Consider the following 26,830-nt stretch of genomic DNA (forward strand, 5'->3'; position numbering starts at 1 on the left):
CTTTCGTGAGTCGTGGTCGTCATTCCTGCCGCAAAGCGCAGTCAGCTGTGCACACTCCGTGCGCGTTCGGCCCGCCCTCACTCGCCCGCACGCGCGCGCCCGAGTGGTCAAGGACAACGCCAAACAAGACGGATCTTTTTCTCCGTTCGAGAGCAGTGCTTCTTGATTGTTTGCCGGCTTTCTCGCTCGCCGGCCGCCGCAGGACTCGCCGGCACCGCCGACTTCTGCACGGCTGTTTTCTCCTCTCAGGGGTGCTCTTGGTCGGTCGGTTGTTGGTCGGCGTCTCCGTGGGCACCCCCACAAGTGAGTGTGTTTTGAGTTCGCGTCGAGTTTCTAGGGTGCTGTGGAACGCGGTGGGTGCCGCGGAAGTCACGAGGACAAGAAGAAGATGACGAAGAACAAAAAACGGGGGAAGCCGGTTCACGGAAGTCACCCACTTCCTGAAGTCGCTTCGTCGCGCTCCTGCTGGTGCTGACACTGCGGGACACTTCGTCGCGTCGTCTACGTCATCGCCGAGTTGCCGCTTGAAGCTGACCGTTGGATAAGACCTTCCGCCGTCGTCTGCTTTTGACAGACCGCGTTCGTGTGACATTAGCTGGAGTGTGTTTTATCGCTTGTGTTCGGTACTTACGACACCTGTCGATGTAAGCTGCTGCTGTGGCAAGTCGTGACAGCATTGACGGCCGGACGTGACTGCCAAGTGAATGATTCATGCAGCTGTCGCGGACGCCGTTGGAACGTCGTGATTAGCGTCGATGCCGAGATCCACACTTCTCGCAGGTGTGACGCCTGTCTTCGCGCGTGTTGATTGGTGCGCCGTCAACGGAATATCGCTGAAGCTCGTCTTGTTTGTGCCATATAGCAGTTTGTTCGCTTTTCGACGAGCCTTGTAGCTGGGTGGACGTACCGGAACCATTTTCAAGTGTCCGCAGTGTTGTGGGAGAGGCTGGGTTGAAGTTTGAGAAACAGAAGGTCATCCGTGCACGTGCTTCGTGAATGCGCCTCCGCTCGGTGGTATCGTGACGCGACGAGTTGTTCTGCGCCTTGAGGAGGCGATCCGTTGTTTTGGCTGCCTGCAATGAACGAAAGCGGATACGAGCTACGCAAACGGACGTTTTATGGATACAATAACGCCTTACAGCGGTAAGATTTTTATGGCTTGTTTGTCTGTGTCGCGTTGTTCCTTCAGTACGTTGGTCTTTGTATGCAGCAAAATACGCCCGAGAGTATGCCTCCGATAATGACTTGGCGTTGATTCTGTGATATTCTGGTTACAAATAATAATAATAACGAAAAGAGCTGCGAATATTCTGTGGCTGGAAAGGACCACGAATTGAAGTACGGGCATCCCCTGTATTGGTCTACTGCGTGCACAGCGCTATCGACTTCACCTTGACCGTTGCGAGACTGAAGTGGCTAACACTCGCCGATCCCCCCCCCCCCCCCCCCCCACCGGGCCCTGGCCCGCTTTGTGGTAAAAGCGGCAGCTGCAGTCTGTTATGTGCGCAGTGTGAAAGCAGTGTTGAAATATTTAGACTTCGGGAACTTCCCGGACGGTTTTTGTTTAGATTGCGATTGCAGATTGTGTTTTCTTTTTCTTTTTAGTGAAAATTGTAAAGACTCTGCGATGATGCAGATGAGGGCGAAAACGTGTTATTAAAGTTCGCTTTTCTTCTTCACTTGTAACCTTTAAGAGAGTAATTTGTAACCTTTAAGAATGAACCAACCGGCCAAACCGAAGTTTAAATGTTTCTAAGCTTTTCGTTATCCCAGCCGAAAAATGCTGCGTGCCGGTAGGCACCTGTGCTTTGGCTCATTTGCTTTGCACATTTCCTTTTCCTCATTATTTCACACTTGACAAGCATCGCGATTCTAATGGGCAATTCTACTGTTTGGGCTACACGAAAGCACTCCTTCACCTTCTCGAGTGCTTGCTTCATTTCTCGTAAATTCTGCCACGGTAAAGATGGGCTTTCCCTCTCTTTAAGATCACTTTCTGAGAGACGCAACAGCAGGGCAAGTTATATCTCGCTCTTTCCACAGAAAGGACTCGAGAAAGGAAAACATAAAAGTCGTAAAAAGAAATCTACCGGTCCTGAGAAATACTATTGTCTCAATTTTTGGAACGTCCATCCCGTACAATATTACATGCCTCGAGGCAAGCACAGGAGACATAAGAAACGAACTCTAGTTGCTACGAATCAAGATGTATCTGTAGCCCGGATGCCGACGGTCACGAATACTCCGAGAATGGCTCTCTAACTGTGTGTTCTTATCTCTACCTTGAAAAGGAAAAAAAAAAACCTTCGAGCATCCATCTTATATTCCATGCAGCAGATCCACCTACGGCATGTTTTTTCTGTCTTCTGCACGACTGATGACAAAATTATAGTGATTCGATGAAAAGGCCGGTAAGAAGCAGAAGGAGCACGATTGAAGAAGGGCTGCTGCAGGGATGAGGGAACGCCTTAGAAAGTGGATACCAGAAAGTCGAAGGCGTTTATCAGAATCTCGATATTTATAGCTACTCTTTCTGCGAGTGAATGACGTCAGCTTACTAGGCTAAAACAATGCCCTGAAATAAGCGTAGTGCGCAGCACGGTAAAGGTGTTCAAGCGTAACAACGTGGAAGCTCATGTAAAAATCACTTGAGCGAAACCAGCGTTCCGCAGAGCGCACGCAGGTTACAGGGATAATAGAAAAGAGCGGTCTTTAGGGCTTAGCAAACATCGCCCTTATCCACACTTTTTTTCTTATTTTTTTGTTTGACGTCACCGGCACTTTATTGCCACACAACTGCGCTCGTGCAAGAGCCAGGCGAACCCGCGCCGCACTGCTCCAATACACCGGCCTGTGAAAACACCATGGCAGTCAAGTGTGCAGCGCTGTAAAACTCGCAGTTTTCCCGGTCACACATGTGTGCGCGTTCGCTTCCGACGCAAGTGTGAACACGACCCGTTTACATTTCCGCCCACGCCGTGTTGTCGCAGTGTCTGGCGGTCCTCATTGGCCACGTGTCCAACCCCGAGCAACACGTGACCCAGGGCAAGGCCAGCGGGGGCTCCGGCAAGCGAAGCTCGCCACAGCACAGGCAGGCAAGTGTGTCTTTTTTTTCTTCTGCGCGCGTGTCGTCACAGAGAGCGCGCGGTGCGTGAAATCACCGCGGCGGGGGGCGAGATAACCACCGCCGCGCTTCTTCTGCTTGGAGCAGGCGGAACTGGGTGCCCGTCTGCGCAATCCTGCCGCTATCGGGGTGTTTTTTTTTTCCCTACACCTTTGTCGTATTTGGTCTCTGTTTCTCGCTTTTTTAGCACATGCTCATGACAATGTTGTTCCGCTATCTGTTTTTCCTCGGGCCGGGTTTTTAACTGACTCACAGACGCAAAACTGACGAAAGATACGTGGACAAATGGTCACGTGACACCTCGCGGTGCATTGATACACAATGCAGAGAAATAAGAAGGGATTGGCAGGGAGATTGGAATCATTGACAACACAAAGTGAGCAACGGTGGGAAGGAAGTCTCAGACGGCTGGCTAACGCTAGACCAGACGGAGACGAATCTTCTTGTCGACCCCGCACGAGCGGCAGCTTTCATTGCGCAAATATTATCGCATGCCATCTGGTGCTGATTTTCCGCATTAAAATTTGCGCAGTTGTTTTTCAATATTTTCTTTACTTACGCGTCGTGTTCTTTAACGGCGGCCCGTCGCACAAATTGTACTTCGTTTTTTGAAAAAAAAAAAGTCCGCGTTTGGTCGTTTAGCGGCAGGTGTTTCTTGGAAGGGCCTCTTTTGCCATAAAATGCACACTAACTGCGTAACAAAGATAGCCAAGTACGCCGGCACAGACTTCTGAAAATAAGCCATTCTTAACACTCTTCGAGCTCCTGATATAATTTACGGCGTTAAGCTGTGAATAAAGGTGTTCTCCCAACGGCGGTCCTCGTTCGCCGATTTCTGCAAAATGAAAAAAAGCAGACAAAGACAGCTAGATCACTCGGGTTCACTGTTTGATCTGGCAGCTGAGATTTGTTGTTTCCGCCATTATTACAGGACCAGGCGCGTAAAATAAAATATTCAATAAACGAAGTTGATCCTAAACTCGCTTCGCTTCCGCTTCGTTGCGTTGTGCTGTCAATTCGCCCGGCAGAGACATGTCTCATTATTTTAAGCGAGGCTAAAACGTCGTGGTCGGGTCAAAACGACATTTGTCACCACCGCGCACATGTGTTGTTTGAGCAGCAGCGAACATGTGTCCTGTGAGCGATGCTCCAATGTAAACGAGCGCAGCCCGACATAAGTTCAAGCTGTTCCCGCTTCAGCAGTGGTGGAGAGGGGACCATCGTTTCACTATACTTCAGCGCTATATTTTACTTCATCCCCTGCTTTGTTTTGTTCTTGTTTTTCTTTTCTTGTTTCAAATCTCCGCGCCTTTTTTTTCTCCTCTCTAACACTCCGCACCTGCGTTTCAGGAACTCCACAGAAACAAAACGAGTTAAAGTAGACTAAACTAAGCGAAGGGGTTCTAATACCCATGTCACACGGGACTTCTTCACGGCCTTTGCCGTAAAGTTGTCTTATTGCACTAAAGGAGGAAAACCGAAAAGGAGCAGCGGCGCTGCTACACGGCAAATCCCAAGGAGCTAGAACGCGGCCTCCGTGAATGCCAAAAGTCACCGCTGTATGTGAAGCGGCGCTAGTAACATTATGAAATTAAAGCAGACGATAGCACTTCAGCTAAGAGGATAAGAGTGCTTTCGTTTATGTTGCAAAAAGTAGCTATCACGATAATAAACGAGCGTTCTAACGGTAAGAAACGGATATTTTGAAACAAAAGTTTTTTTTTTTTTTCATCGTTACCGGTCCGACCACGGTAGGCGCACTTTTCCGTTCAGCTCCTCGTTGTGCGTGAGAAGCGTGCTTTGTTTCTTATGTCGTGCGCATTTCAAAGAAATTAGGTTGTGCCTGGTTAGCGTGCTGCCGTAATCATGAGCGACGAACCGCAAGACGTTAGAACGAAGTGTGTCATTGCCATGAAGAGCAAACGAAGAAAAAACAGCAAAGCGAGAAGCGCAATCACGTGTGTGTCGATGCGGCTGCTGAAAAGCGTTCAAGTCCTTTCTTAGCAATGTAGATGTCTTAAGTCATAGCTTCCTCTACGGTTTAGTGCACTGTAACGCAAAATTAACGATTAAATAAGATATTTTTTTTACGTTTTCAAAACTAAAAATTGCGTAAATTTTTTATTCTTTGAGCTCGCTAGCTGGCGCTGCCGTCTGGGTTGCTCCTTTAAGAAACTTTAGGGCCGCTGACGGCCGCCATTGCGGCTACGGACCTTTATCGCAAAGGTCTCGACGCTTTTCCGTGTAGATGCGCGTCACGCGTCTTTGGGGCAAAGGACCTTAATTCCTAAGGCCTTACAAGTGCCCATGTGACAGGGGTATAAGGTGGTGCATTCTAAACGGAAAGGTGTAAGAAGGGAGTATGCAGTCCTTTAGCGCACTCCCGCACTTGACGCGATTACATCAAGCCTAAGTGCGCCTAGTCGTGCCGGCTGAAGTTAAAATAAAAAGAATACCGAACTGTGGGAGCAGAAACAGCGCCCAGCAACACTTCAGGAAAGCTTACGTATCCGCTCAAACATCTAAGGTTGATCCATGACTGCCAGGTGTCTTATCTGATGTTTCATTTGTTATCGAAATAGCACAGACTACAGCGCAATCACAATGCTCGCCTTAGCCATCGTCTTTAGCCGGCTATCATTTTTGTCTCGTTCACGACATTCCTGGCCATCCACAGACCGACCTTGACTAGCGAAGATGTAGAAGCATTCTGTGATCTGATGCACTCAAGGTCAAACGACGTCAAACGTGTGGCGCAAGTATACGAAAAGACGGGAGGAGAATCACAGAGAAGTAAGAGTAGATGGAGCGATGACATTCAGGCGCTTTGGTGCGCAAGGAACTGAGAATCGGCTCCAAGAGCCGTGATTGGCAGAAGATTGCTTTTCATATTGATTTGTTTTTCGCTCTAGTAGAACCATTAGTCGCTACCGCATTTAAGATCCGTTTTGATAGCTAGCTAGCAACGGATGTCACCGGTTCTGATATCGATCACTCTGCTTACCATTAGAGAAGTGGTAGGAGAATTAACTGTGGGATAAATGAATGATTAAAAATATGCAATCTGGCGTTTGCGTAATCTGACGAAAACTTCAGTGCAGACAGTTAAGGCGGCCGTATATGCGTCAGGCATCGTGGTCATTAGCAATGGATGTAATGAGCAACATGACAATTCATTGGTGTCATGACACACTTATGCAACTAATTGGTCACGTACTTATTGGTGATGTGACCGATAACAATAGGTCATGCGATCTTTCTACATTATGACGTCACTTCACGCTGTCGACGACCAGATCTCGGAGCTTTCGCCGCAAAAAGCTTATGCTCTCTAGGTGTGAATGAATCTTGACGTGCCTCCATCCGGCGGTCGGCCTGGTGCGACTTTGTCCTTGACCTTCGTGATGAAGGTTTAGTTCTTTCCGACGTAAAATGTTAGACAAGGAGAGAGCTAAATATGAGGCATCTACATCCACAGCTGCTGCTGCTTCCCACTCTAAACACAAATACGCCTAAATGGGATTAAAAATGGAGTAAACTGCCCTCTTTTACACTTTACACTCTAAACACAAAAACACCTGTATAGAAGTAAAAAAGGAGTAAACTCTCCTCTAGCGCACACCGCTAGAGGACAGTTTTAACCCCTTTTACTCCCTTTGTTTAGAGTGTAGTTTTAAAAAGGGGGTGCGCCAGAGGACAGTTTACACCCTTTTAACTCCCTTCTGTTTAGAGTACTTCTAAGCGAGTGCTTCTCGGGACGCCCCGCAGGTGGCGCCGACGTGCTCCTGTCCCGGCCCTGCTCGCGCCTCGGGCCCAGGCCGCCCGTCGCGCTCCTCTCGCCAGCCCCAGCAGATACTGCAGCAGATCCTGCCCACACAGCGCAGTCCCGCTTCTGGGGCCGCCAGGGCACCGTCGCCCGCAACGACCAGCGTGTCTTCGTCGGTGGGCACGGTTCCCGCCACCAGCTCGGCCTGCTCGGCAGCCTCGTGCCCGCAGCGGGCTGCAGGAGGAGTCAACAGCAGCGGCGAGCAGCAGCAGCAGGCCCAGGCAGCTGCACAGCCGCAGCAGGAACCCTTCTTCCTGCATGAGCCTCACATGACCGTCAGCGACCGGGTGCGCAAGCTATTCGAGAGCGCCGCGGGCGTCGCCACCGGCAACACGGCTCTGCAACCCAGCAACCTGCACGTCGGTGAGCGAGACCGTCACCTCACGGTTTCCAATAGCCCGGCCTCCGCGAACAAAACCAGATCCTTCAGTGTTCGCAACCAGCGATCAGAACGTGGTCGCTGTCCGCATTTACTTCTCAATTCGGGAGGAGGTTTGGTTTATGGGGTTTTTACGTCCCAAAGCAACTCAGGCTATGAGGGACGCCGTAGTGGAGGGCTCCGGAAATTTCGACCACCTGGGGCTCTTTAACGTGCTCTGACATCGCACAGTACACGGGACTCTAGAACTTAGCCTCCATCGAAATTCGACCGCCGCGGCCGGGATCGAACCCGCGTCTTTCGTGTCACCAGCCGAGCGCCGTAACCACTGAGGCGCCACGACAGGTTCATTCGGGAGGAGGGTTGGGCGTTAAGCTTGCAGAGGAAGAAATTACCGGCCGGCGTTGTAAGTACTCATCAAACTCATATGGGTGACAAAGGCTACTCTGATCACGTGGAGCCCAGTAATGCGCAAAGGTCACAGTTAGGCCAAGAAACACCCCAGTAAGTATGGGTCCTTCGTGGAGAAGCGACAAGTAAAGGACTTGCATACAAGCTATGAGCCTGTTGAAAAAGTTTCGGTTCGGTTCCAAGGTGTCTGTCCCTTAATTCATTAACTCGTGAAGTGGGAACGAGACAGCTTTATTGTCAGGAGAGCTGACCTAAGGAACGAATCCCTGTCTCGATACTCCACACTTGGCGAAAGAGAGAGGGAAGGACAGAAAAGCAGGTTGGACGAGGAGATGAGGTGGTGGTGTCTAACTGAAACGAACTGTCATCATACACACATCCTTAACAGTACATACATCAGGTAAGAGTTCGCAGGCCTGTCTTATATGGGATGTATAAATTAAAATACACGCGTGCACATGTACGTTATACACGTATACAAGAGAGACGGGCGTACAGGCCTCTCTCATACAAAAGCTGGAGTAGAGCCTTGGCAACGTGTTGGCTTTGTTTGAATTCCGCCAAGGCGTCCATGTGTGCCTCCTCGGAGGGGGCGGGTGTCCAGTCGTTCGACAGTGAACTTAAAGTGCTCTCCTTCCATCGAAGTAGTAAAGCCGTTAGCAATGAATGTGGAAAACAAGGTCAGTTATGTTGCCGACCGCAGCAGAGTCTTTTTTCACGTCCGTGCTTGTAGAAGTGCCGCGTGGAATAGGTGATGCCAAGCATTAACAAGGAAAAAAAAAGCAAGACTCGTATTTATCATCCTCACGAATCTGGGAAGCCCCAAGCCGCAAACCCGCATCTATAGCCTGTATAGACGATGCTATTGATGGCTTGTATATTTCCGATGGAATTCCATCGCGACTTGTATGGAATTTCACTAAAAGCTGGAGCATGGACCTTGGTTATCAGAAACCTGATTGAGTACCCGTTATCGCGGCCCAGCTTCGCTTCGGCGTTATCCTGCTCGTTATCGGCTTTTCTACAGTTGCTTGGAAATCACTGAAGTTTCACACGTTGCTTGCATACTGAGACGTATCGCAGCCAATGGATAAATTCACTGACGGTTTGGTTGTACGTTCCTTGTTTGATGTAAGAGCTTTTTAGCTGCAATCCAGGCCTACAGTGATAAGCGAGCACTCCCATTGTCGACAATGCTACAGTGTGTGCTGACCTACAGAGCGAATAGCCTCTCAAGTGGGAAGAATCTCGACGTGCGTAGCAGATACTGACGAGAGGCTGACGTCGACGGCTTTTGTTGTGAGTGACAATTCCTGAAGTGCTTTCCGGGTATTGTAAACTAGGGCTGGGCAGTCCATGTTCAGGTGTCAAGGTACAGACAGAATATAGAGCTCGAGTAGCAAAGAAAGCAAGCAAGCTCTACCTACACCGCTGCTGTATCGCGGGAGATTAAATGGGCCTATTATGACCTGAAACAGTTAGGCAAAGTAGGTAATAATTTTCGAAAGGTATATAAAACAAGGTTAAATATAGGAGAGAGTGTATAACAGGGCAAATGGAATAGAAGGGAGTAAGCCCATATACACCCTCAGTGCACGAGTCCTGGTGCTTTCAAGCGTTCAAGAGGGTAAAGATTCATTGTGCCGTTAGAGCTGGCGCAATGTATCGGAGTATTGAACAAAATGCGCACGCAAAGCTACAGTAAATGCCGTTAAAATACGCGCCATTCGCTCCAAGCCAGGGACCGAAAGATACGAATAAAACTGGGCGTATATTTAACGCGACAGTCCTAAGGGTCGCGTTCAGCTAATAGCCCGGCAGCGCAATTGGCGTTCGCGTGTCAAGAAAATCGGTATTGGTCGAGAAGGTAATGGCGTCACACCATTTCCTCGCGCCGGTAATTAAAACATTTCACCACGATTGAAAGAAAAATGGTCCGGCCGGGACTCGAACCGCGACCCTTTGGGTCAGGAGCTGAACGCGCTACCGCTCGACCAACATTCGTTCGACATGGTTGAAGGAAGGCATTGCGTGTAATAAAAAGAAAGTTGAAATGAAATAAAACAACAATATGAAACAGAGAAGTGTGCTTGACTACGAAGTGTTATGTATAGAGGTCCGCAGGGTGCTGAAATAAGTAATTAGCCGTTAAAACGGAGCTTAGGTCTCACCCGAAGTCCTCTGATCTCGGATGCTTGCTTTGCTCACTGCAATTGGTTGTCGGTGGTGACGTCTAGGAACTTGCAGTATTAAACAAAGGTATTGATTTGTCCGTCGATACCAAGAGCACAGCAGATCGTTATCTCGTTCTTAAAAACAACTACGATGTATTTTTGTGGTTTAAAGCTGACGCCCCTGACGGCGCTAGTACGCAGACGTAGCGTACACTGCACGTCGTAGCCTCGCTTGCTCTTGCGGACACGTCGCACTGGTGGTCCAGATACACATATCGATATCGGTCCACGTAATTTCTTGGAAAGGGTTTACTGAGAACAAGAGTGTTCAAAGTAGCGCTAAACACTCCTCCCTGAGGCACGTGAAAAATACACGACTGTCAGTCGTGTCACCCTGCAGGCGTCGTAATACGGTGCGTCCGCTTTTTCATATAGCTTGCAATTGTTTGACGAAACCGGCCACTAAGGCCGCATTCATTTAGGGTGTCTGCTTATCGAAAGCACACTTGACATTCAGGAAGCTCGTTGGCGGCGGTGTTTCGCTGGTTGACACAGGAGCTCCCGTTTCGAAATCTTTTCGCTGATTTCGGATATAAGCCGCGTTTGTCACTGAACCATATCATAGGTACGAAGGCCGTAAGTTTTGCTGTGTTTTTTTCGATGCTTGTAGCTCCAGCCCACAAGCCTGCGAGATAAAGTGATTCGAGGTGGTTTGTTTAGCTTCAGCAGAGCCACGGTGTTGCTTTTTATTCCATTGTCCTGGTGCGGCTGCAGGGACTAGGGGAGACTGTACAGAGCTAGGAGGGCTTGCTTGGGTTGTTTCAGGCCGAAGGTGACTAAAGACAGAGTAGGCAGCTCTGTCGGGCCATAGAACAGGAAAGCGCGCATAAGTGCGCAACGGGATTATTAGTCTAAGACACCATGCCCCCTTCACCCCCTGACCCTTCTCTGACCCCCCCCCCCCCCCCCCCTCTCTTGTAAGCTTCAGACTGCCTATTTCGAATAAGGCTTTCCAAATGGGCACCTTTCCAAGTAAACATCCTTCTTATAGCCGTTGCATTACTGACTTTAATCCGCGATACGCGTGCTCTTGGATGTGTGAGCTCACTTCTAGTACTTGAAGGGAGAAGTTCCGGTACGTCCAATTTGGCGTGCTGTTGTGTGTAATACGTTATGTGAGATGATAGCATCTTCCGCACGTGAGCTCGAGTCCAGAATCGTCGTCCATTCAATACGGCGCGCAATGAGTGATGTCCATGCATGAGTGGCACTTGCACCAGTCACAATTTTACACGAGAACCCAACGTGCGCGTTCTGTTCGAGACTCGAGCTGCACAAACCGAAGTTCAGACATGGGGGCCTTGCAATTGGTACTAGTCATCGGGGGTGGCGAGTATATGCATTACTTTGTGGATTTAGGTTACGTTTTCAGAAGCCTTGTTTGAGTGTCTCATCGGCTTCACGCCTGGCATGCGCCCTCGAGTTCACTATGAGCTTAGGAATATATTTTTCCTGCTAAGGCGAATGTTCTATGCAGTTACATTACAAAGCACTCGATTGATAACATTTTTGCGATAAAATAAGGAGGACTGCAGTGCTGCAGATCTGCTGGAAGCATATGTGTCCTCGATAAAAATGACTGGAGGTGTTCCCGCACTCTGCCGTCCAACACCGCACATCTTCTCACTGCACATTCTTCCACACGGTGCACCGCCTGCACCTGTTCTACCGAGGGTTCGTACGTGACGTCACGTGCTTCATGATCGTGTACTACGCATACTAGTCATAGCTACCATTGTGAGGGTGGTAACAAGGAAGTTTCGGAGCCCACAAATCCTCGGAGCCCAGCACTGTGCCCTATGTTCGCCAGCAAAAGGCAGAGGTAATGGAAGTCAGTATCTAAAACGCGAAGATATAGAAGCTGGCCTGTGTCGGCAAGGTACCGACTTCTAATCCCAAAGAGACCCACCTGCACCGAGAATGTTTATAAGTTAATAACGACCAAATTCAGACGTCGGAATCACCAGTAGGTTGCGCAAATAAAATTCATGCGTCGACACCGAATTTTTTTGTCGCCTATCCCAGAGATTACGATCCACAGCCGTTGACTCCAAAGCCGCCCGACCTTTTCGCTCAGTACGTCACAAGTTCGAATCGAGTGGCGGGAAGATTTTAAATCCGATTTTCCCCGCGATAATTGCGTCTTTTGCTGCCAAACAGAACTCTTCGTGGCCAGAGAGAGTCAAATAATCAATTTTTACTTGCAACTAGAATTAGATGGAGTGGTACTCGTTGCCTATTTAGGTAGCGCCCGCGGACAAGCCTTGCTGTCGGCAGCTCCCATTCTGCCTGCAGGGATCCCTACGGGGATGATCTTCGTATCATACATACCCTAAGCGTACTAAGATTGCAAAACTCTGAAATTTAGAGTTATGTGGAGAGACCTGTAGCTTTCGTTTAGTATTCTTGGACCAGTTGTCCCTTACAAAAATGGTCTATAGACAGTCTATATACTTCTAATAGACTCTTGTCTTCCTATAGATATTTCTCTTTGCCTATTTACAGTCTATAGATAGTCTATAGACTGTCTACGGGATTTGTATTGCCTGAAGATTGTTCTCTACGGTTTATCTATAGAGAGTCTATAGACTTTGTATACAGAATTCTACGTGCAGTCTATAGATTGTCTAAGGAAACTTTAGTAAGGGGTATGATGCGCAATATCCCGTTTTCCGATATTCTGTCGAGCAGTGCGAAGGTGGCATTGCTGCTTTATAAAAAAACTCGAAAAAATTGGATGACGGGATTAGAGCGGACGCCCAAATATCTCATTTGCCTTTTAGTACAATTATTAAGAGCAAAGTTGACGTTGATTGATTGATTGATCGATCAATCAATCAATCAATCAATCAATCAATCAATCAATCAATCAATCAATCAATCAATCAATCAATCAATCAAAGTTGACATGAAAGAAAAGGAAAAGGAAAGAGAAAGAAAAGGGAGAAGAGCCCTAGACAGTAAAGTGAAAGAGGAAAAAATGTGCTATCGATTCACCAGCGCAACGTCACTGAGATAACTTTAAAAAACGCAGCAGTGTCGAACCTCCACACGTTTCAATGACTGCAGGTCCCCGTCTATATTGACGTTCGCTTGTCAAAGGACAAGACTCTAGCCTTTGTCAACGACGCACATCGCTTCGGGGATAGAAGAAACAAAAAAAAAAACAAATCACTGTTGCGCCTCGGTCCCCTATTACACAATCTACACAGCGTAACCGTAGTGTCACGGCTGTTCGCACAGAGGCCACAGAATCAAAAGACGCTTCGAGAACGAGCGCGGGTGCGACCGGCTCTGTTCATTCGCGGACTCCTCTGAATGTCTGTCTCCTCGTGATTGACGTCTGTTTGCGAGGCGGCCCCATCACACGATCGGTTCGCTTTGATGCAGCGTAACCAGAGCTGTTTCACGCTGCCAGGGGTGGGAATTCGATTCGCGCCTTACATAGTCCCCCGTCGGCAAGTAGCGGCGCGCCTTCGGACTGATTAAATGGCGCGCCGCTTTACTTATGGGCACTTGTTATCTGTGCAAACAATGACGGTGAAAACAGGACGTTTATATGGGAGGCTAAAGCGGGCTCTCCTGGGAAGCTGAACTGAACGAACCGCCACTGAAACTGAGTTCAACCTGACACCCGCTGCGTTTTTATGGAGGAAAAACGCTAAGGCGCTCGTGCGCTGTGCGATGTCAGTGCACGTTAAAGATCCCCAGGTGGTCGAAATTATTCCGGAGCCCTCTACTACGGCACCTCCTCCTTACTTTCTTCTTTCACTCCCTCCTTTATCCCTTCCCTTACGGTGCGGTTCAGGTGTCCAACGATATATGAGACAGATACTGCGCCATTTCCTTTCCCCAAAAAACCAATTATTATTAACCTGACACCCGCACCATCCGCGCTGTTTCCCCTCTTCGACGTACTGCGAGTTTCAGAGTTTGCCAAGGCACTTAACGACTGACCAGATCGACAATCGACAGAGATGCTACGACAAAAAAGGAAAGGAATTTGTAAGACGGTTTCGACTTCGTAACGCGAATTCAAGCGATAGCTACTCCCTTCTTACTTTCTTTCTCATCCTCTTTCATTCCTTCTCTCAAGCTAGCTCTCACGTGTGCAGTATGGCCCACTGTTAAAGGGAACATGCGATCGCATGTCATCGGCTTTCCGCGCGGCGCTGCTGCGGAACGCCTGAAAGAATGGCGCGCTGATTATTGACCGGAGTTTTTTTTTTCGGAATTCTGTCCCCTTGCATGGATCTCATTTTTAACACCCACAACGCATTGATTACCTCTTCTCGCTGCTTAATTGGCTTTTTCCATTCTGTGGTTGCGTTTCGGGCGAAATAAGCCACATTTTCTCCGTACTAGATTATCCACGTGCGAGTGGCCTGGTTCATATGCCACTCAACGTGTACTGTACACGTGACCAACGACACGTGACCGCATGTTCCCTTTAACAGTGGACCATACTGTACGCGCTCGCGCTTATTCTGTCATGTTACATTTGAGAACATCAGCAGCTCTTATTGGTACTGCGCCCTGGTGCGCTGCTGCAGGGGACAGCGCCCTAACTACACAGACGAATGGCCAAAAGGCTGGCGTATGCCGGCTGCTGGCACCAACCAATGGACAGCGCCTCCCAACTGCAGCTTCGCCCTTTGCGAAGCGAGGAATTACCAGCTGTCGCTGTAAGAGCGAAGATGAGACCAGCCCTTCCCATGCCACCATGTGAACACAAGGATTTCTGAAGAGGGCGCCACCTTACGGCTTGAGAGTTGCTAATGCGGCCCACTCGCGTTGTGGCCTAGGAAAGTTTGAAGGCAGCTAAGTTTTCATCAGCCAAACAAAGGCGAGGAACGGAAGCCACTTTGCACGGGTGACGTAGAATGAGCGAATGGCGTCGAAGCTAATTCAGCAAAGCATGCGGGCGAAAAAGATAGAAAGGCACTAGAGTTGCTCTTTCTTTGCGTGGAAGTCTCTCCGAGTGCGTAATTGAACTTGCTTAGCAAGACTTACGAGCTGCATGGAGAAAATATCACGGCACAGAGCGTGTTTCAATGCATGTTTCCCTTTCTACATATTGGTGCATTCACGCAAGGGTTCTGGGAAACGAGATTTTTTTTAGGCGCTCGCAATATATGAGGCGTTGGAACAAAAGCCCTAGGGAACAGTGCAGGCTTCTGAGAAGTTGCACACAATGGTACAGTGATAATGATAGCGTAAATTAAAGGGATGCATTGTGCGTGGTAAACCCGGGAGTCTTTTGTAGATTTTTTTTTTTGCAAATCAAGATAGCTTGGAACTGGTAGCGGTGGGAAGCAATCCTCCCTGACATGCTGCAGTGCTTGCGAGTTGATAGTCACAAACGCGAAAGATGCCTTGTTTTTTCCACTTAAAAAAAGAAAAAACGCTTTTCCGTAACGTTCACGAGGAAAGTGAGCTTTTGCAGCTTCAGGTGAGTGAACACGATGTCCACGTAGTCAGAGTTGCATGCTTTTCCGACCGGATAGCAGACAATATGACGGCATTTCTCCAAACACTGAAAGCGCGACCTTTGGACCCTCTACTTTAAACGTCAGTGATTCGCAGGTAATGCTAAGCAAACGTATAAAAAAAAGAAAAGCCTGATTACTCTATCAATTTCAGCGCTACAACGAACGTTCTACAAAGATATAAGTGCCTTTACTTCACATCTCTGAAGTTTCATTCTCTCGCGTTAACGTGAGGGACATGCTTTTATATAGCATGCCAGCGTGGAGCGCGTTCGAATGACTCAGTGCTCGTGCTGCGCTATGAACCCGGACAAGAGTAAGCACTAACTTAAGCTGACATGGTTTGGTATTATTTTATCCCACTGGGGTCCTGTACTCTCTCTACGATTAGTTAAATTACTTGGCACCGTGAGCTAAGATCTATATGAACTGCAATCATCACCCCTGTATGCGTACAGTGCTACTCGCGCTCATGCAAATGATACTGAGAAAGCCTCGTATGACATTCTGCTGAAAGCCGCAAATGTTTCTGTAAGGAGCGCCAAGTGCTGAGTGGGAATTCAGGACTCCAGGCTAGGGTTCATGTGAGCGGCGACCATGAACGACTAGGCAACACAGGCTTAACAAAATGGGCGGCAATGTTCTCTGTTCTTGAAAGGTCGTCTAGCCATCGTCAAGTTGGCCACAAACGAAATAGGAGGGTCGTGAAACGGCAGTGCCGTTGAAGTGTAGTATTTTTTCTTTCTTTTACATAAAGCTTTAAAACGAACAGAGACGAGAATTTTTCACATCTACAGGAAAGACAGAGAGTATAAAACGAGGGAAAGGCCGGAAGTTTAAGACTCATTCGTACAGCGAGTCGCTTTCGATCGGGACACTTTGCCCAGCTTGGCGCACACAGCTACCTAAACCATCGCTGCACGCAGAGACACTCACATGAACGAAGGAGCAAGCAAGAAAGAACGACGATTTGACTTCGGGGCGCAGAGTTTGCTAGCGGGAACCTCTTCTACGGGAGACTTTAATTTTTGTTTAGCGTCTTTTTCAACATTTGCTGCCTCTGCACTTGTCTCTGAAGCCGCTGCCACCGCTTCCTCCTTCTCTTTCCCCCGTCTCCTCTCTCGTCGGGTACACACACGCGGAGAGAGAGAGAGAGCAGGGGTGCATCATCATCCCCGACGCAGCAGCTGCGACTACAGCTGGCCCCGAGCTGCAGAGTCGCGCACTCGCGCCGTACCTCGGCGCGCCGTTATTACGACTGCGTCGACTACGACGACGGCAGTCGGCGTGGGCAGCAGCAGCAGCAGCTCGCTGTCGCCGATAAGGCAAGCGCTTCGCCGACTGCGCGCGAGCAGGCTTTTCGACCTCGAGCTCCTCCTCGTAGCCTCCGCGTCCAGTCTTCGACGTGCTTCATCTGAGTGCGACAGCGAAGGGAAGCCGCCGCGGCGTCCCCCCGTCCAAACACCTCTCACCTCGGCGTCCTGGATAATTTTACGGCTGATTAATCCATTGAGCCGCGTAGACTCTACTGTGAAGCCAGTCTGGCCGAGCAAGTCAGTGAAGAAGCGACGTTTCTATGCCACCCGGAACGAGTGGACAACGAGGAGGTCCAACAAGGACCACAACCGAGGCTGCAGTGGACGTCTCCGTATTACGACGCTCCTTAACGAGGGAGTCCGCTCAGTTTTGGCAGACTTTCTGAAAGAAGGCGTGGCGAAATTTGCTGAAAGTTAATGGAATGCCAGCAGAACCATGGTTAGTGTCGATGAGGGTTCCTGTTTGCGTGACCATGGTCGACTGAGAAGGTGACGAGTTGAGTGAAGTGCCCCGAGTTTCCGTGTGACTTTTCGTGGCCATTGTGGCAGAGAGGAGTTCGTTAACTGGAGCCTTGGAGACAGAGGTGGCAGTAAGGCAACACTTTCTTTATATAGCGTGTAACTATTATTGCGCTTTTATTAATATTTACCATCATGATGACGATGATGATAAAGGCAGATCTTGTTGGCCTATTACTCATTTGGTTTAAAAATATTGCGACTTTGTGAATCAAATCATTCGGTTCTGTGTTGACTTTGTACTCGGCGCTACTTCGCGTTGCGCTGTGTTTTGGTGGTGGTGGTGGTGGTGGTGGTAGTGGTTTTATTAAAAATAATAGTAAAAAGGAAGGAAAAGATTTTTGTTAGCCCCGACATCTGCCATCGATACTGAAGCACCTGAGCTGGGGCAGCGGAAATAAAGGATAGCAGGCAGAATGGAGAAATGAAATGAAAGAGGAGAGGGGACAGGAAGAGAGGATAGAGGGAGAAGTAATATGTACAATGTATTTACACAATAAGAAATGTGTCCAGGTTGTGCGCGTGATTAGTTCATTTTAGAGGAATTAAATCACACACGCGCACAGCACTGTGATGGTTACAACTGGAGTGGGGCGTCCACTGTGTTTTGATAGAGAAGTGAGCTTTCGTACGCCCAACTACAAAAATGGTCTGCAGACAGTCTATAGACTTCTTATAGACTCTATTGCCTTCCAATAGATAGTTATTTTTGTCTATTCATAGTCCATAGACCAAAGTCTACCAAAAGTGTATGGCCATAAATCTATAAATTGTCTATAGACTATGTACGGGATTTGTATTGCCTATAGACTACTGTTCTCTAGTGTTTGTCCATAGAGAGTTTATATCAACTTTATAGACAGAAGTCTATGGACAGTCTATAGACTGTATAAAAAATTTTTGCAAGTGTGTGAACATGAATGGCCTGACTTAAAATGATGGGCGTGAGAACTGTAACCCAGAAAGGGTGTAAAAAGCCAATGGCAACTTCTTTATCAGGCCCGGTTAAAAAAAAAAATAGTGCTGTTTTTCCACACGAGCCTTTGCTGTCACCTTCGCGATGTTTTGTACGGGCGTCCGCGGCCGCAAAGGCTCACAACGACTGTACTCTTCTAAAAGAAAAAAATATGAGTCTGATTCAAGAGGTTTCCGATCAAGTGGACCTCGACCGATGCAGAGGCTGCGCGAAAGAGAGAGGAAATTGTTTACAGCTTGCTCAAGCTGCGTTTCCACTTCATAGAAGAGCGACAACCGGAAACACGCTGCAATATGCAAATAAGAGTGCAGCTGGTTCGCGTTGCCTTTTGGAGTTTAAAATGTGGTGACGCTTAAGTCGGGCATGCAATAAACCTCTAAAAATCCACACCAGCCCTAACAGATGGGGCGGGGCTATACGATCGCCTAAGCACTGACAGAGCGTGCAGACGGAGGACTAGCAGTCGACTCTGCAAAGAGCGTTGGCTCCACCATGTCTCAAACAGGCATTTTCTGCTTCATGTTTCATGTAATAAGTAGGCTTCTCTGTTCAGAGTCATGGCAGCTCGTCACGCTTCGATTTTCTCTTTGTTGTCTCTTTTCGGGTGGTTTTAGAAGGGCGACTGTCATTCTGCAACTTGATATAGCGTCACGCTTATAAATATACGAGGGCAGAAAGTTCAAGCGGTAATAGCACTTTGTCCGACGGAGTGCCGTTGAAGTAGTGGCACCGGTTCATGCAATCTGGAGACATACATTAGCGACAGCCCGCTGCTTTTTACAGCCTAATGTTAGTAGCTCAGTCGCATCGTTAAACCCATTTTAAAGGCTCAACTGACTATTCACACTGCTGGTTCTCCCATGCAGACAAAAGTCATGAGGGCTGAACGTGCCATCGTGTGGCGCTGTTGTCCTTTACGTGAGCATAGCTATTAGGTGGCATTATTGCGCTGTTGTCATACGCAGGAGTTCACGCACATGGGCCCTGACGTCTACCTAATAGCAACCGATCCGATATGTCTCTCTTCCCTTTATCAACACAACTGCGCCAGAAAAGCACTGACGCCGACCAGCTAAGTTGGCTGGTTGGCGTCAGTGTCCTTACAATGTACCCCGTCGGCTAGACGGGATTCCAACATACCCTCGATTTAAACACCACGGCGCATGCGCCGACCCCTAGCGGAAAAGTCGCGGAACTTTCTGGTCGACTAAAAAAAGCCGTTCGTGCTCACCTCAGCTGCAGCCTGCAGCACTAACTTTTGACGATGCTGCAACGTGAGTACCAGCGAAACATCATCACTGGTTCGGTGCGCAGGTACTCTCATCACTGACTAAAATTTAAAATGCCCCTGTCAGTGTATTTTCAAAATCACAGTCGCCGCAGGTGCCACACGAAAGCGATGAAGACAGTTTTCAACGTCGACAAGTTACTGGATAACTTTGTATGCACGATCTCTCTGCTTTTCGGAGAATCTATTGGACGTGGGCAAAATATTGTTGCATACGAATAACTGTAGTCGGGGAAGGCGTATACAAGTGCACCCAGACCATGCTAGCAACGCGCCGACTAAGCAAGGCGCAGTAAGGCACCGCTCCCGTCTGCTGACTTCTTTCAGCGCAATATTAGCGTGCAGTCAGCTTCAATGCCCGAGCGTCATCGCAGACGTCGCAGATAGGGCTTGTCGTTTAAAGCTCACAAGGGCATACATATATATGCAGATCTCGCCGGAAACGACATAGACAAACGCGAGATTGTGGCTGTTCGCTCAAAATGAGGCCAGCAAGCGCACAACCACACGGCGGCACCAAAGCAACAGACGACCATAAGTGCGCGGTGTCCCTGTCACCCGCCGTTCGGCATCAGCTCATGAGCAGGGTAAGTCACGCGATCCCTGATAGAGTTCAGGGTAAAGAGGCGAGCACTTCCTCAGTGTCCAAGTTGCTTTATTGAAGGTGTTTATGGTCTCCAGCTTGCGAGAAATGCCCTGCACTGGTTTTTCCACTATCTTTCCTCGCGAGGGTTGATCTTGAGCTTCCCGCGGAACGAGCGGTGCTTTATACGACTGGCTGCAGCCGCGCTCTGGGTAAACATTAAATACAAGCCCTCGTCTCTCGTGCCCGCTGTGTTGCGCCTTAAAAGATATTCTTCACCTCTTGCATAAGCACCTGGAAACGTTTATAGCTCTGCCATTGTAGGCGTCCTCACGGGTAACTCAGGGTATCCGCACTTTTTCTGGAGGTTGTGTCACCTTTAATGATGATGATGTGGGACGAGGACACGCTTGTGAATTTCTCTTCGCTTAGGTCCTACATGATTTCCTCCGCGTATCATGTCAGGTCGTTTCTCGTCGCATTTCTTTTTTACACCATTTCAATAATTAATCGTTTTAATGCGATGGCGTTAAAAGCCCCGTTGTGCAGGAAATCCGGTGTCGGCGTTCTCGGCGTTGTGAGCGATAATTAGGGTGGCATAGGGTGGCTCAGGCAGCCACCCCCGGAGAAGCAACCTAGGTGGGCGGGCTAGGTCACGTGGCCTTGGGGGTTTTTTTGATAACCTACCCACCGGATTGTGAGAATACTGACCACCGTGGCAGGTGGCTGTTAAATTAATGGTTGACCGCGACAGGTTGCTCGGGAAGAGCAACTTGGGTCTTAGGAGTCCCACCGGTGGCAGCACCTGTCATTGCAGGGCAGTGGCGCATTGCTTAAAGGGGCTCTGAAACACTTTCCGAGGAGAGCACATTGACTCGCTTAATCCCTGCAGTGTGTTGCCATGAAGACCAGAGCCAAATAATACTCTTCTACACGCAGCAGAGGACCCGCAATCACGCGTCAAAGTTGGCGAGCCCTTCCCGGCGACTTTTTCATGCTCGCACCCTCCTCCGTCCCCCGCATCTGCGTAGACAAGATGAGAAAGGCCATTGGTTAGATTCTTTCAGACGTCAGGCAGCTACCCTGGCCAATGAGCCCGTAGCTCCGGCGGGTCGGGAAGCTCCGCTCCCAGAGGAGGAGGAGGGGGGAGGGGGGGGGGGGGGTCGGCGAAGGAGCGCCTACCTTCCAGCGTGCACAAAGCGACGAGAGGAGAAGGAAAGGCGCGAAGACGCTGAAATTCAATTTTTAACTACAGATAACTCAGCTTCCGCAAGGCGCATTAAAAAGAATTCTTACGGGACACTATTCGTGAAGAGGCGTGCTTTAACATCCCAGGCATACTGCAACATTATTAGAGCTCCTTTCACAGCCCCTTTAACAGCTGCACCATTGCGCAAGGAGTGGTATGAGGGGTCCTAGGGACATATGACTGTAAAGTTGAGAATGACCAATCCCGCATATAGGGGCATGAAGTCATTAACGCTATCGCATCATATCCTTAAGACGGAGCTTAAGTGTCCCGTCCAATATGTTTTTTATTTCTTCATTTCAAGCTAAGTGCGGTGCGGTTTTTTGCGTCCATAGATTCGTTCGCTGTCGTTATCACCAGTGATGTAACCCCACTGTACGGCTAGCTCCAAGATATTGGTGTTTCGGTGGCATTGCGAAATTTCTCATCGAAAATGTTCGCCGCTTGAAAATTCTTGTGAAATGTAGTCTATTCTCTAGCTACTTTACTTGGTCAAGGAATACGTCAAGCATATCAGTTCGAGCAGTGAGCTTAACGAAGGTTCCGACTTTTCATTTCACGCGTAGTTACCACTCCGAAAGAGCTATTGCTCGCCGTCCGAGCAAGCAGGTGGTATCTCTACACAATCAAACAGCTTTCAGCTCGAGCTGCAACAAAAACCGGATTTTCAGGCGCACGTGTTGTGAGCTCTCAAGTCACCGCACTAGCGTCACAAGCTTGCAGCTCGTTCGTTCGCTCACACAGCTATCTTTCATTGTTCCTCGCCGGTCTTTTTTATTCTTTATCCGTTAGCCAACCTTTTGTCTCAATTCCGCTCGGCACCCAGCTGCGGAGGCTATCTCGTCCCTTCAAATCGTTCACCCTCGGTTCGTGTAGCAGTTCCTGGTTCTCTTGTATCTCTGTCAATGTTTACATTACATACAGATAAGCCCGCAGCTAAATTGGATTTGGAAAACCTCGGGATGACAAACGCGCGAGCGAGAAGCGAGGAACAGGTGGAAGAACATCTTGCTCTCTTTTACCGCGCTCTGCTTGTCGCGGTGTCAAAGACCTCGGGACGCGGAGCCCGGGACGCGTCACGCGGCTTCGCTTACGTAGAAGGGCGCGTCCGTGTGTGCGTACACGCAGAGATTGACCACATGCGACGACAGACGCGCATCTGTCACTCTCCCCGGCGAGGAAATGCAGGTCGATCCCCCTCCTTCACTCGCGAGCGTGTCTGATTCAGTTTCGGGACGCAGCTGTTTCGCATAGGCCGTGTCTACGAGCGCTTTTCATTTTTTTTATCTTTCTTTGGTTTCTCAATCTCGCTTCTGGGAAGACGTTGTTCTGACCCGGCTCCTCTTTGTTCCCTCGTACAGGCGGTTGCGGGTGGCCTTCTTACAGCTATAGTAATAATAATTTGTTTTGGGGGGGAAAGGAAATGGCGCAGTATCTGTCTCATATATCGTTGGACACCTGAACCGCGCCGTAAGGGAAGGGATAAAGGAGGGAGTGAAAGCAGAAAGGAAGGAAGAGGTGCCGTAGTGGAGGGCTCCGGAATAACTTCGACCACCTGGGGACCTTTAACGTGCACTGACATCGCACAGCACACGGGCGCCTTAGCGTTTTTCCTCCATAAAAACGCAGCCGCCGCGGTCGGGTTCGAACCCGGGAACTCCGGATCAGTAGTCGAGCGCCCTAACCACTGAGCCACCGCGGCGGGGAAGCAAAGAAACTATAAATCTGCGTCGCGTTGTGGCAGCATAATATGGTGAAAATCAACGCACGGTCAGTTGAAGCGCTCCTCAAGGAAATACCTGAGATCTACTTCACAGCTTAAATACTCAACAGCATACTGTATGAGATGCATCATTAATACCATGCTCCTTGCCACATTTTTTTTTCTTCTAGAAAAAAAAAAGTAAAAGTACGTTGTCAAGCATTACATGCAGTCGCATATTAATTTTTCAGTCCCGGTCGATAAGTGGGCTCTGCGATCAAGAACTGTGCACTAATTTTGTAGTTACTGCCTATAAAATCCGCTTTCTTTGATCTATTTTGTTTACGTAAAGTACCCAATAGGCGAGCTCCGGGTGACGACCATCTCACGTGACAGAGGAGCTCTCGGGCATGGGGCTGTTAGTACCAAGCATCAGAATCACTGAAGTGAGCGCATATATAGCATAAGGTTAGAATAATAGTTACTGGCACTGCAGGCACTCCGTTATGCTTTAGTAAGGCCTCAATGCTAAAGTTTTCTCCTGTTTGTTCGATTTTGTATGCTTGCTCAAGCAACTGCCTCAGACGTGCGTCTCTACCCTTTGTTAACTTTGCACTCAGTATTGAAATTTCTCAGCTGTTCTCCGCTCAGCCACAGCGCAGCTGGCGTTGCTTTTCCTTTTTTTTTCCACACACGAAGTTCTTATTGCTCTGCGTTTCACTTGACATCTTCTCTTTTTATTGAACAAAGAAGCAGTCGGGAAACGCAACTCCAACAACGCTTTTAGACGCCGCTGATGGAACCGCCTCGTGCCGATGTGATCCAGTGTGCACCATACAGGCACTTCGCTGAAGTCTGCGCAAGGCAGTCGATTATGTACAACTTCGACGATACATCACGTCCTGCGCGCTTGTTCAGCCCGCATTTTTTTTCCTGCGCTGAATTTCAATTATCTTTTTCCTCCGATTGCTTCTCGCCGGCTAAAAAAAAAAAAAAACCTTGCTACGGCGCTTGCATTCACGAACGATTAATTCTCTGCAAGGACAAGTTTTCTTGACCTATCCGCCTTGTCATCGAACTGGCACTCCTTGTACAGCTGGGTTGTTGATTTCTCCCTTGAGTTCTTATTCTTCATTTTCTAATAATGCTTTGTATGATTTAATACATTACTTCGAAAAAAAAGGATCAATGGCCTTACTCACAGAGAGCCTCAACCGTGATAAGAGTTACGCGCTGTTCAAGTTACTTGCCTAAACCATGACCCTTCGGTTTAATAGCCGGCATCATGCACATCTTTTTTTTTTTTTGTACATGGGCCTAGAAATCTGTCGTTGCGCGTCTAAGCGACATTGTAACACTCTAAGCTCTCTCACTGCATCTTCGCGTTCAAACTTGACCATCTCACGAGCGCAGCTCTGAACGTGCATCTGTATTGGCCTTAACCCGCCGCGGTGGCTCAGTGGTTAGGGCGCTCGGCTACTGATCCGGAGTTCCCGGGTTCGAACCCGACCTTGGCGGCTGCGTTTTTATGGAGGCAAAACGCTAAGGCGCCCGTGTGCTGTGCGATGTCAGTGCACGTTAAAGATCCCCAGGTGGTGGAAATTAATCCGGAGCCCTCCACTACGGCACTTCTTTCTTCTTTCACTCTCTCATTTATCCCTTTCCTTATGGCGCGGTTCAGGTGTCCAACATTATATGAGACAGGTACTGCGCTATTTCCTTTCCCCCAAGACCAATTATTATTATTATTATTGGCTTTACGTGCCATAGCTGTGTACTCAGTATCACTGGACTTGCCCTCTCGTGCCAATCGTATTATGCTTGAGCAAGGAACGAAGACAGTAAGATTATCCCTGTAGCTCCAATTACAGCCTCACTTCGTTCCTCGACAGTCGGCGCCATCGTAAGCAGCAACTCGGGCATGGCGTTCCATCACGTAGTCATCATCACGAACTCGAACAAGCTTGGTCCGCGATTGCTTCCGCGATGGCCATTGTCGGATGCTGCATAACATTGCTTGAAACGTTTATATATAACGTGCATGGCAGACGCCGCGGCTATAACGGGGTACAACACTCGGGCAATCAGGCGATTATATGACGCTATGCGTCGCTCGAGGTCATTTCAACCTCCGCCATTATAGGCATCGGCCTCTGACCCGTCAGGGTCATCCTCGCGGACAGCAGGCGTGCCCGCCTTTCTCATAAGCTGGTGTTGCCATCTTGGGGTATCTGCTTGTTGAGAGAGTTCAGAGATCAGGGTCGTGTACGCGACGACACCGGAAAAGTGTAGCGAGCTGCTGTCATTGTTTTCGCTATTTATATTCCTGACTAGACCCGCCGTCTCCAATTCATTTCATGATGGGTCCCGAAGATATATTCTCGGAAAGTCATCTTTGTTTAATCATCCCGATCCTTAATTCCAGTGTCGTGGGCGTGTTAGGAATACGTACTGAAATAACTATCTCCGGGTGAATGTCTTATCGCCCGAAATGCGTGTTTTGTTTTCTTTGAACTTAAGGCAGTTAAGATCAGGCAGGAATACATTACACCCCTATTTCAACGGCACTTGTCCCTGCCGAGAAAGAATGTAAGAAAAAAAAAAGAAATTCTATCAAGACAAAGTGATGGTGCCAGCTGTTTTGTTTGACAAGAGGTTCTATCGTACGAGATATAACCTAACGAAAGAAAGCCTCACGCGAGTCGCTGAAATCCCGTTTGCTCGAAGTTACTGGAGTTGAATGTCAAAGGCAGTGTCGTTGCATTCTCATTTATTATATATGCAGCCGTAGTAAAAAGCTCACAAAAGGCAATATTAGCTAAAATTTTAATTCCATCCCAGTCATCGCATGCAGCCCAGAATCGACGTATGCGGCTTAATTTTTTTATACGTCTTTATTTCTGCATAAAATAGGCCTAGCCTTGCGGCAGAAATGAGGGGCTTCATGGGGGTGGAGGTGGGGGAGGGGGAGGAGGGCCGGTCTCCACTTCTTCGAAGTGGGGTGGTCCTGTGGTCGGCTCTGCGAAGAAACGGCCAGGCCCTTCTTCTTCCTTGAAGTATAGGAGAAAAGCCCGCCAGAGCCGGAGTGCGTCCGATGATCCGATGTGTAATGGTGGATCGACCCATTCCTGCAAGGTGCCAGGTCGGTGCCCGCCCAGGGTCTGAAGTGCTCGCTCCCGCACCACGTCAAAAGCAGGGCAGAGGCACGGCTTAATTCCAAATGCGTGAATTACGGTCTCGCCAATAAGTCTCAACCCAGGATCTTGCGCCAAAGACATCTATAATTTTTCGCAAAAGCGGCGTTCCGCAAAATTTTGCCAGCGGGTGGACATAAAACATCGTTTCTGTGCACATAATTAAGCTTTCATCACAAATATTTGCTTGCTTAGGTTGTTGGCTCAACGCCGCGAGGGGTGGATCCGTGGGCAGCTGTTATTTGCATGTAAATGTTCAAGGCTGCTTACAATTTCTACAGTTGTCGATATGATCCGCGGACGTCTTTCTCTTCAAGCACAAGCGCTTGATGGACCCTCTCTCTTTTTTTACGACACCCGCAGATATCAGCCGGATGTAACAAAATATAGAAAGCAGACATTCGCGTGCTACAACAAAACTGATTGGTCAGCACCAAACAGGCACAGCCGTATAGAGCCCGAAACGTGCCGATTGCAGCACATTTGACGGAAGTGGTTTCATAGGCAGGTCAAAAACCCACACTGAATGCAGTTTTTATC

At 48.7% G+C, this 26,830-nt stretch overlaps 1 protein-coding gene across 1 annotated transcript in view; it reads left to right on the top strand.

Annotated features, from left to right (window-relative positions):
- Positions 1 to 26,830, top strand: part of f (espin protein forked) — a 249,298-nt gene that overhangs the window by 186,446 nt on the left and 36,022 nt on the right. The window contains exons 5-6 of the mRNA XM_077653627.1: positions 2,991 to 3,095; positions 6,893 to 7,313. Of these exons, the coding sequence (XP_077509753.1) occupies positions 2,991 to 3,095; positions 6,893 to 7,313 (526 nt within the window). The remainder of the gene's footprint in view (positions 1 to 2,990; positions 3,096 to 6,892; positions 7,314 to 26,830) is intronic.

This window comes from Amblyomma americanum, chromosome 2 (assembly GCF_052857255.1).
Source record: "Amblyomma americanum isolate KBUSLIRL-KWMA chromosome 2, ASM5285725v1, whole genome shotgun sequence".
Taxonomy (NCBI): Eukaryota; Metazoa; Arthropoda; class Arachnida; order Ixodida; family Ixodidae; genus Amblyomma; species Amblyomma americanum.